General features: G+C 36.4%; 1 protein-coding gene across 2 annotated transcripts; it reads left to right on the top strand.

The window, feature by feature from the left end:
- The first annotated feature begins 2610 nt into the window (after window positions 1–2610).
- On the top strand, window positions 2611–17320 carry LOC121428307 (pancreatic triacylglycerol lipase-like). 2 transcript variants are annotated; one of them, XM_041624863.1, is made up of 10 exons: window positions 2611–2688; window positions 4976–5217; window positions 7736–7930; window positions 9682–9796; window positions 10454–10570; window positions 12298–12414; window positions 13170–13412; window positions 15099–15219; window positions 15836–16039; window positions 16477–17320. In XM_041624863.1, the coding sequence occupies exons 1-10, from the start codon at window positions 2634–2636 to the stop codon at window positions 16562–16564; spliced, it is 1497 nt and encodes a 498-aa protein (XP_041480797.1). In that variant the 5' UTR covers window positions 2611–2633; the 3' UTR covers window positions 16565–17320. The 2 variants fall into 2 exon arrangements, with proteins under 2 accessions (XP_041480797.1, XP_041480798.1); XM_041624864.1 differs by lacking the exon at window positions 13170–13412.
- The last annotated feature ends 945 nt before the right edge of the window (window positions 17321–18265 follow it).

Raw genomic sequence — 18265 nt, 5'->3', positions numbered from 1 at the left:
GAAGAAGTAGTAGAAGGAGAAGAAGAAGAAGCAGTAGTAGTAGTAGTTGTAGTAGTAGTAGTAGTAGTAGTAGTAGTATTAGTAGTAGGAGGAAAAAGAAGAAGAAATTTTTGGTCCAGTCATCACTATTATTCCAGCAACTTGTTGCTAATAAAAATGAATTATGAAAATCGTTGGATCAATATAGTGGAATTATCTTTATTGAGTACAGTAATTCAGTTAACTTTATTTGAACCTAGCAGTCAAATTTAATGGGTGCTCAATCTATACCCTGTTATGAACATTATGTGTTGTATTACATTGTATCAAATTGATATCTATACTTTTCTTTGTGGAAATATAATAATAATAATACAACTCTCATTAACAGTATTAGATTCATATCAAAGAGCAAACATACAAGTTCCGTTAAATATTATTTTATCAGGCTACTTAAGCTCATATCATCTTAACTGTGTGTTTATCAATTCAAATGCTAAAATAAATGGTGAGAGCCACTTCAGTTTAACAGTTAGTTCAAACAAATGGATTATCAATTATTGATATTGGAGCTCGAGCAAATAAATTAGCCAAAGCAGTAGATTTTTTAGGCTAGCTTTTTATATTTTAATCATAATATGAAAATAACGACTTGAACAACCAACGCTTTGTGTAACCACAAATAAAACGAAATTATGACTTCATTCCCTGGTGGAACAGTGTCGCACAGTGTGATCACAGTGTGTTCACATCGTGGACTATGTGAAAATATTACACTGTTAGAACGCTTAAATCCAACAGTGTGAACATATTTTCACACCGTGCACACTTCGACAGTGTGACTGTTCACACTGTTATAATGCTCAAATTTGATAGTGTGGCGATTTTACATTGTGTTCCACACTGTGGTAAACACTGTGGCACTATGTATTCTTTCTAGCTTGTTGTCTTTTGTTACTGTTACAATAAGCCGTTTAGTTTGGGCTTATTCAATAAACAAAATGCCAGTCACTGTACGAGATCATTGAAATATTGCATAAATATTGCATGATGATATTTCAAAAATGCATTTTGGTCTGGCCTTTTTCCGTCATGACCGACTTAGAAATAATGGCGTACATTTTATTTTTTTGACATATGAAATATATTCTCAAACACGAGATGTACATAACATTTTATTGTGCTTGATATACAATTTTTCTTAATGTTTTCTAGTATATGATGATAAAAATCATTATCATAGTAATGATAATAATAATAATAATAATGATGATAATAATAACAATAATAATAATAATACTATATCTATATAGCCCATGATATCCATCAACTCTATGCGCTTTACAGATGAATCAATTAACTTATATCATAACGTTCATAGTGATTTTTTTTTCAAAGAGATAATAACATTATCGAGTGGTGCTAGATGTCTTGAAGAAAGGAACCACATCCAAATTTTCGCAAAGGTCTAGGGATGAAAACAAAAGAATGAATTGTTTCTACACTTTTGTACATGTAGAATAAAAATAAGATATAACATCCAGTATAATTCACACCATTGAATGTTTTCCAAAGCTTTAGACGTAGTGTAATTCGCATGATAGGAAATCATGATCTTTAATGGACGGGTCCTGCGCAGATTCATTGACGAGGATGTGGGCGTGGGTGGGTGTGGTTGTGGGTGCGTGTCTGTTGATCTTATTGTCTGTTTCAATCTCACAACCTATATGCTCACCTTTATTTTTCCCGCGATTCGGATATACCACTCTCCGTTCTCCTCGCTATTTTTCTGTTTCTCTTTCTCCCCTCTCTTTCTTCTCTTCCTTCCTTCCTTCCCTGCCCTTCTCATGCCCTCCTACGCCTCTGCCCTTCCTTCTCCCCTGTGTTTATCAATTCCATTATCACCTGTTAGAAAAACGCTGCATGTACACACAGACCTTCAATAATGATAAACGTCATTAAACGCCATGTATGAAAATTAATCATACTTTCAGTGGCGATCCGCGGGCTAAAATCTGCTTGAGCTACCAAACTTAAGTCCACCTCATTATCATAGGTACAAGGTTAAGGTAGCAGTGGCCTAATGCCCCCCCCCCCAAAAAAAAAGTATAAAGCACAATATGGTGCATGAAATTTTTTTAACGTATCTGTTTAAAATGAAGATCTTATATTATGACAGATTTTACACGACATTCAGTAAGTAATATCATAATTACCCTTTCTCTTGTACTTTTTTTTTCTTGGTATGGAACATAATGGGTGGTCCAGTACTCCAGTGACATGCATGGTCAGCATGGCAGTAGTTTTATAAAGATTTCATTATTCTTTTTCGCGTCGAGTGTAGTTTTCCGTTTCTCCTTACTACAAGTTGACTTGTTCAGGCTACAGTCACATGTCACCAATTCGATCCAGACCGATCAAAGCTATTTTACGTTATTTCGAATGGTGTTTTCATCGGTCGGTTTGGGGTCATTTACGTTGGTGTGACTGGATCACTGCAACATCTGGTGTGGTACTCACAAAGTTTACTCTCAATCATATTCTACGCCGATAACACGTTTCATAAGAGCTTCATTGATATAAACTATGAAACAGTTTCTGATAATTCATTTGCTCCCGAGAAGTCGAACGTCAAAAACGTCTTACTTGTCGAGATGGAGAGAATGATATCCAGCACTTTGCTTGTAATTTTGCTTTCCCTTTCGTCTGGTGAGTATAATTTATACAAATGTTTCTCGATATAACGGTTCATCACCTTAGTGTACAAGAAGTTGGTCTACTTTTCAGATAGTTTAACACCATATAGGCTTGTGATAGTTTAGCTAAATCCATTAGTCTTCTATCAATTTAGTATAATAGATAGTAGTTGAGTTCGGTCGTATGTGGATGGTTGATCATTCAGAGTGTAAATTGGTAACCAATTATCGCAGAGGGTTTATATGCAATAAGAGGTTCCTCAGTGTTCCGTATTATGACCTCTACTCTTCACTTTGTATTTTAAGACCACTTGGGGACATTCCAAGGCACAGCAGTGTTGAATATCATTGATATGCTGGTGTCTATGATCATGATGATGGAGAAATGTGTTCGGGAAGTTAACGAATGGATGATAAGAAACAAGTTACTCTTAACTGAATAAGAAAAAAAACAGCTAGAGTGCAGATCCTTTTTGTTTACAAATTCAAAGGTAAGCAATGTATTAGCTTCACTGGACCCAGTATCTGGACTTGTCTCCCTATCAGTATCCGTTCATGTTCTTCATTACGTAACGAGTATTCAAAAATAAGCTAAAGACAAATGTTTTCTCAATAATACCCCCTCTATATTTTTTGTAAGCACTTGGAGAGCAGAATTTACTTTTTGGCATACAATTTATTGTAAAGCGCTTTGAGCATGTTAATGTAAAGTCTCTATGTAAAATCCAATGTATGTATGTAATGTATGTATGAACAAACTTTAGAAGAAAATAATATAGACGGTTTTCCTTAACACACAACCATGTATTAATGTTTTTTTGGAATGAATTGAATCAATAGAGATAGTTATGCTTTTTTAGTCAATCTATTTCTTACTTTGTCATGTTTGTATCAACTTATTTTTGGAGACGGCATCTGATTAATTTCATGACAGCCCTTTTAGTCTAGTGAGTCATGCCGATAATGGCCTCTATTCTTTGCACCACTTTTTCTTCTCCCCCTGCATTTACAATGTAATAGTAAATTAGACGACTTTCAATATTCAAAAAAGTTTAAGCAAATGTTTTAATGGCGTAGAAAACAATGTTTATTTTCAGCAATAAGTATTTGATATTGAGTAATGTTTAAAGTTCAATACTTTTGTTTAAAATTAAACAATACTCAATCAGTTAAGTTGGTATCAGACTGTATAAAGCGTAGGGGAAGGCGGGGTAAGTTGAGCATAGGGGCAAGTTGAGCCACCACTCCCAGGTCAATAATGAATGAGTCAGACATTGTGGTGGTGTCATGTATTGATGGCCCATTACATAACCCTTTACCCAACCATATTGTTTTCGATTTTGAAACAAAATGTACGTTTTTAGACGGAAAATACAAATTTCAGCCAAAAAAGTAAAAAAGAGTGTAAAATAGAGTAGCTCTTTTTGCCCACACACGCCTTTAAATATAATAAAGAAATAAAAACAATATTGTTAATCCTGGGGAGTGTTTCATCAACATTTTCATCCGACAAGTTGTCAGATCTGACATCTTTCTCTGATGTTGACTGGCTGAGAGGTACTGTTTCTAAAAATATAAAATGGGACTTGTCGGATAAAACGTCCGACAAGTTCTTTCATGACCCCCCCCCCCCCAGGGATGGATCTTCATTCTTGTCAGTCTTTTAAATGATGGATGCATAAGAAATGTGTGGATGTGAAAATGTCGCATTAAGTTCGGACTGGGGTACTTTGAGCCAGCCAACATGGGGCAAGTTGAGCCTTGGTAATTCTTAAGGTAATAAGAACCAAAAAAAAAATTGAAAAGCCATTGATATGCAGGCAGAAAGGTGTAAATTCACATGACAGTTCTTTTACTTTAAGAGGATGCTAATATTTATAGAGAATTAGCAAGTGAAAAGACTTGAAATAAAACAAATTGACATGCTGCTTCTTCCCGCATACATTTTGTACATAGTTTTTGTGGCTCAACTTACCCCAGAAGGTGGCACAACTTACCCCACATATGGGGCAAGTTGACCCATTTGAAATCGTTTTTTTTTTCAAAGGTCACAATGAATTTCAGTGTGGGGGTAGAAAGTTATACATAGGTGAAAAATATGTCCCAAGAGTCAAGGTTAAAGGCAAGGTACATATTTCTACAATATTATTAGTCATATCAATTCTAACATGTAAAATGCAAAAAGTGTCACAACTTACCACGCCTTCCCCTACTATTTTCAAACCATATCGGCAAGTATTCCCACATGAATGTAGCAAAGTATACTTTTTACCATACATTTTTCACAAATTGGCTTATAGTCTGCTGGGCTTCTGACTCAGTATGCTATGGCGAACTTGGCTGTTTTACGGACGATCCACCGTACTGCGATCCTCCATCGCGTCCTGTCTGGCTACCGAAGAGCCCAGAGGAAATTGGTACTGAATTTATGCTGAACACCAGGAACGTCCCAACAACCTCCTGGGAGGAATACCAGACTCTCAGCACGGACTTCCCGGATGACTTTTACCAGACTGATTTCCAATCTTACAGAGATACTAAGGTAGGACCACTATTTTGACTTCATTTTCGACTAATTGGTTTAAAAAAAAGAAAATGTCCCGCTAGGTTTTTCGTAAAGCTGTTAGTGTTAGTAAGTTACAAATAACGCACGACTGGACATGTTCTTAGGTGATAAGTCAGCGATACTGCATATCATTTAGCACAAAAAAGGGTCACCATGCATTATCAAACGATCCCAGAGGAACAGGAGCGTTTCAACATTTGTCGTCTGGCACACTGGTCAGACCTACATGTAACAACTTTCCGTATTTATGAAAAAACAGTTAAAATGCGTATTTTGTTGTTCGAAATGAAATCTGGAAATAGAAATACTCCGATTTTTTTTATTTTTATTTGGCCCAATTGTTGATCGAGTGCCCGGCAGCCACTGTGCAGCGCCATCGCAGATATAGCTCTGCATCCCTTGAATGTTGAACGCCAAACAGGGTAGCAGCAACTCCCATCTTTTAATGTAAGACATTTTCAGTATGACCTTTGTAAGGACAAATTGAATAATCTATATAATATTACAAATGTTGGTAATGCATACTCTTTTTTTTGTTCAATCGTTCAATTTAATTCTTTGACAAGAACTTTCCCATGCTCAAAACTAAAAATACTAATTGCGACGTGAAAAGCCTTGGATATCAAGGCATTTATTCAGATGCATTAAAAAGATAAATCATGACTTTGAAAATTCCCTCTTTCTCTCCTTTGTTTTTTTTTCTCCTTTCCACTTTTCATTTTCCCTTTCTTTTCTTTCCCTTCCTTCTCTCCCCCTCCCCCATTCCTTTATTTTCCTTCTCATTTTCTTTCTTTTCCCCTTCTCCGTCTTTCTTTTCCTTCTCTTTTCTCTCTTTCCTTTCCTTATCTTTTCTTTTCTTTTCCTATCTTTTCTTTTCTTTTCCCCTCCCTTTCTTTCCTTCTCTCTGTTTTTATCTCATTTTCCCTTTCCTTTTCTTTTCCCCCTCCCTTCATTCTTTTCTTTCTTTCTTTCTTTATTTCAGTCATTCATTATCTTCTTATTCCTCTTCCTATAAGAGGGACAATTCAGTTATTAGGAATAATGCTTGAAAATGTTATTAGCTTATTTATTAATCTCATAAGCCTAATGAGAGCGCGAAATTTCTTGATATTAAGGCCTGAAAACGACACATTTTCGGCACCTTGATAGTTATGAATAGGATGCATGGGTAAATATATTTTAACAATTAATGCTATTGCAAATATCGAGCATTTTTTTGAACGGTCATGAAAAGGGTATTTTAATTAGTTTGTTATAGAAGTAATATAGAAGTAAACAATACCTACCAATCAAAATGCGAGCGGGCAGCGCTAGCTGATACGTCTTGACAATCAGACCAAAAATCTATTTTAAAAACTTTTTGGAATACACGAAGACAATAAAATAAGGTACATCAAATAGTGCAAGTGCGCAGCGCGAGAGAAATATGTTGATATTCAGACCATAAAGCATACAATTAAAAGCCCTTTTTTATGAATTTGTAAATCAAACAGAATCATGTGAGCTCGATGTCCTAACTGAGCTATGTTTTGTATATTAACTTTAAAACGTGATAATTTAAGCACCATATCATTCTGTTGAGCAAGAAAAATAGCTCATCGAACAGGCGATGCGAGTGAAAAGTTTACATAGAGCCATGAAAGATATTTGTTTTCCAAGTCTCCCCCTCACCTTATTTTATTCACCCGTCTTCCTCCTCTCATTTTCCTGTTTCAACAAAACAAAGTAAAATGGTCGAATATAATGACATTGATATTTGCAAATGAAACTTATACAAACAATATAAACTGAGGTAGGTACAATATATGATATTTTCCCATAAGTAAACAGACAAAAGTATTAAATATATAAAGGCAAATTATCATATTTTAAAGATCTGAGAAAATAGAGGGATCCACTACAAATCAAATTCTTGTAGTGTGTTGTTCCTTCTATTTATTATTGTACTGGGGGGGGGGGGGAGGCGTCGTAGTCTATACTAGTTAAGACTCTCGTCTTTCAGTCTGATGGATGTGGGTTCGATTACCAGCCATGACACGTTTTCCTTCAGCAAAAACTTTACCCACATTGTGCTGTACTCAGCTCATGGGTACCGGCAGGTAGTAATTCCTCAAAAATGCTGTGAGCGCCGAAATCGGTAGACTAGCTTGGCCGGGGTAAAAGCACCTTGAGTACCTAACAAGGTGGGTACATGCGCTATATACATTCTATTTTATATTATTTGATAGACCAGGGGACGTTTCATAAAGCTGTTCGTAAGTTAAGAGCGACTTGGAGCCCCTTTTACGTGCCAAACCATCGCCAATGAATATAACATTTACCACAAGAAAGGATCGCCAGTCGTTCTTAAAGTCGCTCTTAACTAACGAACAGCTTTATAAAACACCCACCAGGTTTGATAAGCCAGCTAGGCTATCAAAATACGGGCCAATGACTCAACTCAATAAATCTTTGTGAAACATCCCCTCATGGAATCCAAATTATTTTCTTGCAGATAATAACCCATGGATTTTCCCAAAGTTCTTCCGTGGCGTGGATGAGAGAGATGGTTGATCAATTCCTGATAGAGGGCGACTTCAATGTCATCAGGGTCGACTGGCAAAGGGGAGCCATTGGGGCGTACGGGATATCCGCAGCGAATACCCGTGTCGTCGGCGCTCACATCTCCCTGCTCATCGATAAACTTAAGGTATAAACTTATTTCAATAATTTTATAATTATTATTAGTGGCGCCGTGGCCGAGTGGTCTAAGGCGCCTGGCTATACATGGAAAGTCCGGGGTTCGATCCCGGCCGCGGTACCTATGCCCGTGAACAAAGCATTTAATCTACAAAGCTCTTTTATCTTGCTTTCAAATAAATAGAAATGCTGTATGCATTATTGGTAACTAGGTGTGCAGTTGTTTAAAAAAATCAAGAGTAGAATTTGTTGTTATTATTGTTATGATGATGATTATTATTATTATACTTATTATCATTTTATTATCATTCTCTCCCGCCTCTCTTTTTAGTTATCATATTTTATTATATTGCAATTTCTGTGTTGCTTATCCAGTGTTCTTTGAATTCGTAATGAGGAACTTTAATTTACAAGCATTGCTTCACTTAGGTCTACTAGTCTTCTTTTAAAATGTTTTTTTCTGTTTTAAGCTGTATAATGTATTCAAAAACAATGTTTTTCTGCATAATATGCTTAATGTATACCTGTTTGTTTTATGATGTACTCTGCTTATTGTTTCGTACACATGTTTGACATGTATTCAAACTCAAAGTTGGAAGACAAATAAAATGAACTTATATGAACTAACTTATTATTATTAGTAGTAGTATCTTTAATATAATTGTCATTATTATTATCGTTATTATTATCATTATCATTATCCCATTCCAGTATATTCAATATAATGACAGCATTTCAGATACTATGTGACTAAAAGGTGAAAGTATTTTATGTTTCTGTGAACCTATTTTCTTTGATGTAAAAAAACCCTGTAATTCCTGTAAGTATTACACTACTATTTTATTTTGACCTTATATTTTGGGTGAAAACCTTTTTTGCTTGTCATATTTTTTGGTTAAATTGACCTTACATTTTAGGTGACAACCTTTTTCTCAGCCCCTGGTCCCCTACCTTTTGGGGACAGTTTTCCGCCCATGGCTTAAACGAGTGGACTTTAAGGGTGAGGGCATGCTGTCCCCGAACAATATGATAATATATTAAATAAATGAATTTATGAGTGATTAAATAATGAATAGAAAAATGAATAAATAAATAGTTACCAAAATAGTAATCCATATTTTAGATTGATTTTCCATGATATTGAACAATAATATTCTTCTGAAATCTATTTTGATAGCTGACCAATATTATACTTTACGCGCCGTATTGATTATAAAATTAAATCCATGATTAGTTTTAATAATTGTACCCTTCTTCTTAGAATATGGGGTCTGTATTGACACTTAAAAGTGTCATGAATTTATATAAACATTTTTGTTTTACCTTTTTCTTTCTTTTTTGGAGGAGCCAGGTAACGAAAATGAAAGAGCAGTGATTTTTAAAACATTATTGGAACATGTTGTTTTGGTTGGCAAAATTGCACTTGCTTTTTCTTGTTAATGCTTATCATTATTTTCCTCGCTCGATGCATGCACTCACCCTCATTCATAGCAAACAGTTTTGGCAAGTAAGGATGACAGAAAATTGTTTATATTTAAAAGAGCCATAGCGTGGTTATGGATCTTTGAAATATTAAGGATGACAGAAAATCATTTATGTTTCAAAGAGCCATAGCGAAGTTAATACTAATCTACTAATGGTTTGATGATCCGTATCTGAATGACTAATCGACTTCTAACATTATTAGGGGGTCTCTGCTCGCTTGACTCGTTCGGGATAACATAGAACAAGTAAAGGTAATTGTTTGTTTTATTTTACCAGTTGGTATATGGAGTGGATGCGAGTAGTTTCCACATAATTGGTCACAGTCTCGGTGCTCAGGTATCTGGATATGCTGGAGAGAGACAGTCTAATCCTCAGGTGGCCAGAATAACAGGTGCGTGTCTTTAATTTTTATTCATCTCAAGAGAATCAGGATGTTTCGCAAAGAACTTAATTAAGTCGAGTTTAACGCTGACACGATTGATAACAGCGGTGGATCCAGACTCGTGCCCCCTCCCTTTATTAAACAGCCTTAAAAAATATTCGTTAGGTGAATACGACGTGCATACGCAAATGAGGACTTTTTTTTGCTTGTCAAATTTTCCTGCTATTAATCACCATTAATTGGGAGTGATGACTTTTTTTTGGGGGGGGGCTTGTTATTTTTTTCTGCACAAAAATGCCCCCTTTGAAAAATCCCGGATGCGCCCATCATTGATAGACTTAGATTTCTTATAGAAGAGTGTATGGAAATGACTGATGACACTCCGCACCAATACATTCAGTCGCGCTCTCTCTCTCTGTTTTTTTTTTTTAAGAATTCAAAAAATATATTCATATCACACGACTTAATGGAGGAGTTGGTCGCCTGTGATGTCAGCAAATAAAACCTTTCAAAATTCAGAAATCTGTCATTTTATTTTCTTATCATTATTCATGCTAATGTTCTTAGGATATGATAAATAATTTCCTATCACCACAGCCCCCCCTCTCCTCCCCAGATTTCACTTTAACTAGTACAGTACATACCTCTGATTTTTATGTTGTATAGGTTTGGACCCTGCCGGACCATACTTCGAAGACACCGATCCCATTGTCCGTCTCGACCCAAGCGATGCAACGTATGTCGACGTCATCCATACCGACACTGATCCTCTGTACAATTTTGGTAGGTTGGGAACCTCATGAGCTTGCTATCTAATGTCGCATGCAGCCACACGAAGGAAACAGACTTCAGATCGATCAAAGCTAGTGGAGGTGCCGTGGCCGAGCGGTCTAAGGCGCCTTGCTATACAAGGAAAGTCCGGGGTTCGATCGCCGGCCGCGGCACCTATGCCCGTGAGCAAGGCAATTAATCTACAATGCTCTTTTATCCTCCTTCAAAATAAATGGAAATGCTATTTGCATTATTGGTAAATAGGTGTGCACTTTTTTTTAACATGATTTCCAATATGGCATACCCTCGATTGGTTTGGAGTGGTTCTCTTTTGGTGTGCCTGGGGTCGCTGGTAGAAGTTACGGTGTCAGGGTATTTTCAAGGTTGGTGCCAAAAGCGCATTGAGGATTTGGTCATTTTATTTTCTGGATGGAATGTTTGGGTATTATATATTACTGCTCTACGTCATACCCCCATATCCCTGGGTTTTTACACATGTCTTTCTCCCTTTCCCATTCTTCTCATTTTATTGATCTGTTCACGTGAAATTAAAATTCGTGGTCAACGTTAAATTATTATCGATATCGTTATTAATCTTATGATTATTATTGTTATTATCATTATTATTATCATTATTACTATTGTTATTATTATTATTATTGTTGTTGTTATCATCATCTGCGCCTCGGAATAGTTTACTATATAGATGGAGCATAATGAATGCTGTGTTTATCATTATCACCATCATTATTATTATCATGAGTAGCATTATCCTTATTATCATCATTATTATTATTGTGAAATCCAGCAAATAAATGTATCCCCTCCTCTCCGTAGAATTTCGTTTTAAAATTTAAATTTTGAATTGCAAAAATTTATGAATAAACGCGAGATGTACGACACGGTTGATTTTAATTGAGAATGTTCCAGAATTCACGGAATTACAAGTTCACCCCCCCCCCAAAAAAAAAGTCGATTTGAATGAAAAAAGAAAAAAATCCAACAAGCATAACACTGAAAATTTTATCAATATCGTTTGTAAAATAAGAAAGTACTGTTATGACGTTTCAAAGTTTCGTTAATTTTGCAAACAGTTATATCCACATCCAGGTGGGTGTTTCTTAAACTGTTTATAAGATACGAATGACTTTACGCCCGACTGGTGATCCTTTCTTGTGCTATGTGATACCCCTACGTAATTCATTTTTAAGGACCTAAGAACATTCCAGTCGTGCGCAAAGCTGTGCGTAACTTTACGAACGGCTTTATAAAACACCCCACCTGGTCGGTATGCAAATTAGGCGACTGATGACATAATTCATTCACTGTTTCTTTTGAAGTTCATATTATGAAATAATCAAATTTTCTCCTCATTGTCATGTGAAACAGTGTTTTAAACTTCACTGAATTCACTGAATTGTATTTTTTATCTACTTATTGTTCATTCAAGTTGGTCATTATTGTCTGTAAAAATTAAAATATTGTATAATTGAAACATAAAAATAAACAGAAATTGAGTGAGAGTATTCATAGACTCTCTTATTTGCTTATCACTGAGGTCTTTATCTGTTTTGTGGAAAATTTTAAAATATCATAACTTTCTTATTTTGCATCCAATTTTGATGAAATTTTCGGCGTTATGCAAGTTTGATTTTTTTCAATTGATTCAAATAAATGTTTTTATTGGGATGGACTTGACCTTTAACATGCATGCCTCTTATTAAATATAATTCATGTAGGATATGGCATGTATGCCCCGTGTGGACACATGGACTTTTATCCTAACGGCGGTAATGATCAACCAGGTTGTGATCCAAGCTTGATAGAGGACATCATCGTTGACGGCTTCTATGAAGGTAAGAGGCAAGTGCCATCATAATCGTCATCATCACCATCATCATCATCATCGGCACCATCGTCGTCATCATCACCATCTTCCTCATCATCACCACCATCTACACAGGTAGTCCAGTATAGTCTCCCGACCGTGATAGCCTATACAAGTGCGGACGTAGATGTCCAACGATTTCAAATTGTGGGGCCTTTTACCCCCCCCCAAAAAAAAAGAATATATATACATATATATATATATATAATAATAATAAAAAAGATGAATAAAATAAAGAATTAAAAAGAAAATAAAACAAAAATTAAATAAAATAGATAAATAATAAAATATAAATGAAAATAAAAATAACATAGAATAAAATAAAATAGATAAAATGAAATAAATAAATGGATAAATAAATAAATATTAAGATAAATAAATATGTAGACAAAAAGCTAAGAAAGAAGGGAGTGAATAAAAAGAAAATGAAAAGGAAACGGATGATATGTGAAAATACATTTTGAGTATTAGATTAAAATCTGTCAGAAACTTTAATTAAAAAAAAAATCATTTTTGTTTTGCTACCTTAGCACACTTATTACGCCACGTTCTCCTTCACCCCTTATAATTCGTACTTAAATATTCAAATTCAGAATTCAACGTGAAATTCGTATTTATACAATATCAATATTATGTTATAACTGATAATTCACAGATAAAGCAAGCCTCTATGTTTTGTACTATTGTTATGATTAGCATTATATGTATCATTCAATTCTTTAGGTGTTTGTCAGTTTGTAGCCTGTAATCACCTCCGTTCCATTGAGTATTTCAAGGAATCTATCAGCTCTCCTGAGGGTCCATACCTAGCTTTCAAATGCTCGAGAGATCACGACGATTACAACCTCGGATTGTGTTTCGACACCAGTCATTGTGCCCCTATGGGCTGGCACTCACCCCTCGGCTATCCAGGAGGGGAAAACCACATGTATCAGATAAATACCAATGATGATGAACCATACGCCGGTATGTCAATAGGGGTGTGTGTGGGTGTGTGTGTGTGCGGGGGGGGGGGTGGATGTGTGTGTGTCCTCATCTGAGGTATTTATCAGAATCGATAAACATACGACACCATATCATTATAATATCGTGAATATGATTATTCCACATTTGCCATTGATTTCGTTACACTGTTCTTTTTTCTGTTATCTTGATCTTGTTACACTTCTTGAAAGGTATACTTCTACACTCTCAAACTGTTTTAACCAAGCTAACCCTGCTGAGAAGAACACAATGCACCCCACTGTGTTAAACAGTGTGTTCACAGTGTGGAGGGCAATGTGAAAGCACGTACACACTGTCAAATGTCTTTAACAATGTTAATCTCATTTTCACATAGTCCACAATGTGAATAACAAATACTCACACTTTTGAGATATCCACAGTGTGAATTTTATCTTCATGCCGTTCAATTTGTGTATCACACCATTATATAGTGTACAATGTGAACACACTGTGAAAACGCATACTGCCGAGATTTCCACAGTATCTTCACACGAGTTGAGAAACGTAGTAGTGTGTTTGTCACATTTTTACATATTCCACACTGTGAGCAATATGCGTGACACTGTGTCTTTTGCGCCATGAGCTCGTTATTAATACTAAGAATCTTCCCATTGTTAAGAATTCCCCATCCATTTTACACGAGTTAATTTTTTTTTTACCGACAAAGATGGTAGGTTCAAATGACATGAATGAAAACAATCTTAATGTAAATTGACTTATTCAAATGAGTTTTGGAAAAAAAAATGCCCGGAACCAAATTTTATTGGTAAAATTGGCAGAGTGAGTCATCTGAAAAAGTCCATCCGTAGCTGCGTAACCATGGTAACGTTACATTTCGTGGTGTGACAGACATTTTATCACACACACTAGAGTTGAGCGTGACACATAGTGATTGTGTGTGTCCATGTACATGGGAAACGAGTTAATGAGATAAAATTGAAAAAGTATTTCTATTCAGGCGTTCCATGAAACTAACATTATTTTCAAATCAATGGTAAGTTCTTCAAAATCAAGCATCCAAGTCGTTGCGACAAAGTTGAGCTACAATCAGTGTTTCCAATTAAATAAAATTACCGAATTCTGGGAAATCCGGATCATTTAATGTAATTTTCGTGTAATGAAAACAATCCAGGTAATTTCGGGAAATCCGAAAATTACAATCAAACAACAATTAAACGTAACAACTTTAATAGTCATGTTATATTTAAAGAATTGTTTGTCTCATACGTATCTCAAAATTTTCTGCTCCCGCCCTCACATTTCATAATTTTGTTCCTACTTTTAAAAAGGACGAACACAAAAAAATACTAGTATTAAATTCCTTGAATTTGGTCACTTGGACTAAGTTTAAGCTTGCTGTAACATTGTTCGAGATTCGATAAAAATCAAACTTGAAAATTTCAGGAAATGACTACAATTGCGGGAAATTTAGATTCATTTTCAGAAAAATAGCTTTGGATCTGTGAAAGCACTGGTTGCAATTGAACCCGACCAAAGAAAAAGCTTGCGTTTTATCCAAATGATTTGCGCTTGATTTAGACTTACATGTAATTGCGCTGTACATGTATAATAAGAATTGGACGTAATGGTTTGTTCAAACGCCCCCATTATCGGCTCCACGTCTAACGATCTTTGATCTTGTCGCAGGTTACCAGTATCAGTTCACTTTCAAGTTCGATGATCATCGCAAAGCCCATGATGCCAAAGGTCTGATCTACATAACCCTCATGGGTAACAAGGCACAATCATCCAAGGTCGCCCTCACCTCGTAAGTATGCTTCATTCTTATGTGTCCTCAAAACTATTATATATATACAATGCTTTTGTGTAGTAGTCCGTCTTTCATGTGTATTTATTTTCGCATGATATCACTTCAGAAGCATTTATCCTCCCCCGCCTCACACACATCAAACACACACACGCACACACACCTATTGTGAAAGAAATGGGGAAAGAGATCCAAAGGCAGATAGGCGTAGCTTTAATCAAAGTTCCCCAGAGCAAAGTATCTTCCCATGAGAAAATCTTGGTGAGACCGAAAAGATGTCTCTGCCGGGTATCGAACCAGGGCTCCAAACTTACACCGTCGCCGGTGCCCTAACCACGAGATCACACACGGGTAAGAGGTTTGGGCGAACCCTTCCGATTGGCCGTCAACAGATTTCAACCTCACGAACTATTTTTCCTTTATCCGGTGTAGACTGGTTTGGGGCCCTGGTTTGATTCACGGCAGAGACATTTTTCGATCTCACAAAGATTTTCAAAAGGGATAATAGCTCTGGGGAACTTTGAGTTAAGCTACTACTGATCGCCCTCTTTCGCCTTTTTTAATATTTGAATAAAAAAAACGTTGCCAAAGCTGTTGATCTTTTCATATTTCACAGCGAAACTACCGAATATTACACCAACACTGCATACGTGTATATGACGCCATATGACGTTGGTCCTGATGATACTGAGGGTCTGGTAAGCATATACTTCGAATGGGACTACGACGCAGACTGGTACAAATGGTGGGATTGGGAAGCCATCGAGAGACCGGAACTCTTCATCCATCAGATACAAGTAATTGATTCCCAAGGGAATAAGTAAGTGTATTTTAGATTGATACAATATTGCCAATGGCCTGCCGCTATCGGTATTTAAAAGTACCAAGCCTATTAAAATAGTTAAAAGTGTAGAAGGTAGTAGTAGTAGTAGTAGTAGTAGTCCTAGTCAGTAGTATCGGAGACGTGGTGGGATGTAGAACATTCTGAGAAAATTAATGAAGGGGTGGATAGGAGTGGATAAGCCTCTAAAAGGGTCGAGGGGTTACATCGTTTTAATTAGGGCTGAAAATAATGTTACTCGATCCTCAGCCCCTAACTTAGGCTTGCAGTAGTGTAGCCGACTAGCCGTGCATTTTGCCAAGCTCATTTTGCCCTGATATTGGGATTAATTTGTATTTGTAGATGTTGAAAAGAGAATGAGTAGAACATAAGATTATTATCATTAACAATATTGCTTTTGTCATTACAATCTCTAGGTACATTATGTGCGGTGACTACAATGGAATCGAACCCGGAGATGTGAAGGCTTTCATCAGCTCGGCTGATGGGGCAACTTGTCCGTAACAACGAGCCTTAAAGAACCAGGATCCTGTCAAAGATTTTGAATGATTACATTAATCTCAACACGGAAAACCAGTTGCACCATCATTATCATTTCTTGTCTTCACTGAAAAAAAAATCGATGCTGATTTAACATCAGCTCATAGCCCATAATATAGGAAAAACAGATATGTTTTGACATAACACCACAGGGCTCCGTAACACAATCGCTTAATACCAATGACCAATCAAGATAATCGATTGCTTGCGCAATCTGTTTAAATACTGACCGGGAACCAATCAGTGCGTTTTTTCACAGTTGTAATTCATTGCAAACCTTTGTGTTACGGAGCCCAATTTGGCTTGAAGCTTAATCCATACAGCATAAGCCATTGCCGACAGTTTGACATAACCTTCCACTTCCCTGGTCATGCTGGTTTGGCGTTTCATTCTAAATTGGTGTTTAAAATTGGCGACCCAGTGACATTTGCTCCTGCGACAATTGCTCTTGGGCTTTATTTCGTCTAAGATATAAATTTATGATTAGGGTTGTAATAGGGTTTTATGCAAGGTTTAGGATGGGGTAAAGTTTTAAATCCATGAGTGTGCAAAATTCACAGCGGCGCGATTGTCGCCGGAGCAAATGTCATGGAACCCTATAATCAACATGACATGGAGTTGTGACTCGACACCGTAGTTTCTTGGTGTATCGCTCCGATCCCTTCGTGTTGAAAAAGGGATGAGTGATTCAGGTGCTTTTTAAAACCCATGGTCACGCACGAGTGGTATCCACTCGTCCATTGAAATGCCACCCCCCCCCGGCGCGGGTAAAAAATACGGAATTATAATAAGTTAAACACCATCCAGCACGGTATCTTTATAGGCCTACTGGAAATCACGTGTGTTTAAACAAGTTCCATGATATTTTTATTTCCTGTAGGCCTATAGATACTGGACTGGATGATGTTTAATTAATTACAATACCGACAATTTTGCAGTGTTAGGACAAATCATTCATCCCTTTGTCAACACGAAGGGAGATTCTGATACATAAAAAATACAAAAAAAGCAATTATCACCGTTGATGAAGATGTCACTGGATGTCCGTATTTGAGATTGGTCTGATCCATCACATACCGTTGTAAGAAGGGACCGTGATTTGTCTTGATTTGATTGTGATAGCTGTGGCATTTAATCATCAGATGAACGGTAATTTTTCTGATGATTGATATTTCAAATGGTAACTGGAAAACGAACGTAGATGAGATTTGTTAGAGATAAATCAAGATCGAAAATCAATAGTCCATGCAGCATCTATTCTAAGAGTTATAATGGAGGCAAGATATAGGTAAGGAAATAAATGCAAACAATATTAGGATGAAAAATAGGCCAATAATGAGTGAACAATAAGGAAGATGCCCAATACATTGTACACAGATCGAAATAATTCGTATTTAGTCAGGGCAGTGTCAGAGGGGAAGGGAGGGGGTAGGGCGACCCCCCCCCCCCGGGGGCGACCATCCCCCTGTATTTCCGAATAATACAAAAACGAAAAGAGGTTAGGAAACATAAAAGAAGGGGACAGAAAAGGGAGATCTATTATCCTTAAATAGTTTTTCTTCGAGAAGAAAGGTAATTTTAAGATCCCATATCAACCAAATCATCAAGTCAAGAAGGTTTTCGCTACTGCTACGTAACAAAAGGGGCCGTATGATTTTGTATTCG

The sequence above is a fragment of the Lytechinus variegatus genome, chromosome 15 (assembly GCF_018143015.1).
Source record: "Lytechinus variegatus isolate NC3 chromosome 15, Lvar_3.0, whole genome shotgun sequence".
In the NCBI taxonomy this organism is placed as follows: Eukaryota; Metazoa; Echinodermata; class Echinoidea; order Temnopleuroida; family Toxopneustidae; genus Lytechinus; species Lytechinus variegatus.
The sequence above is the reverse complement of the archived record's forward strand: the minus strand, read 5'-3'. Positions and strand labels throughout refer to the sequence as shown.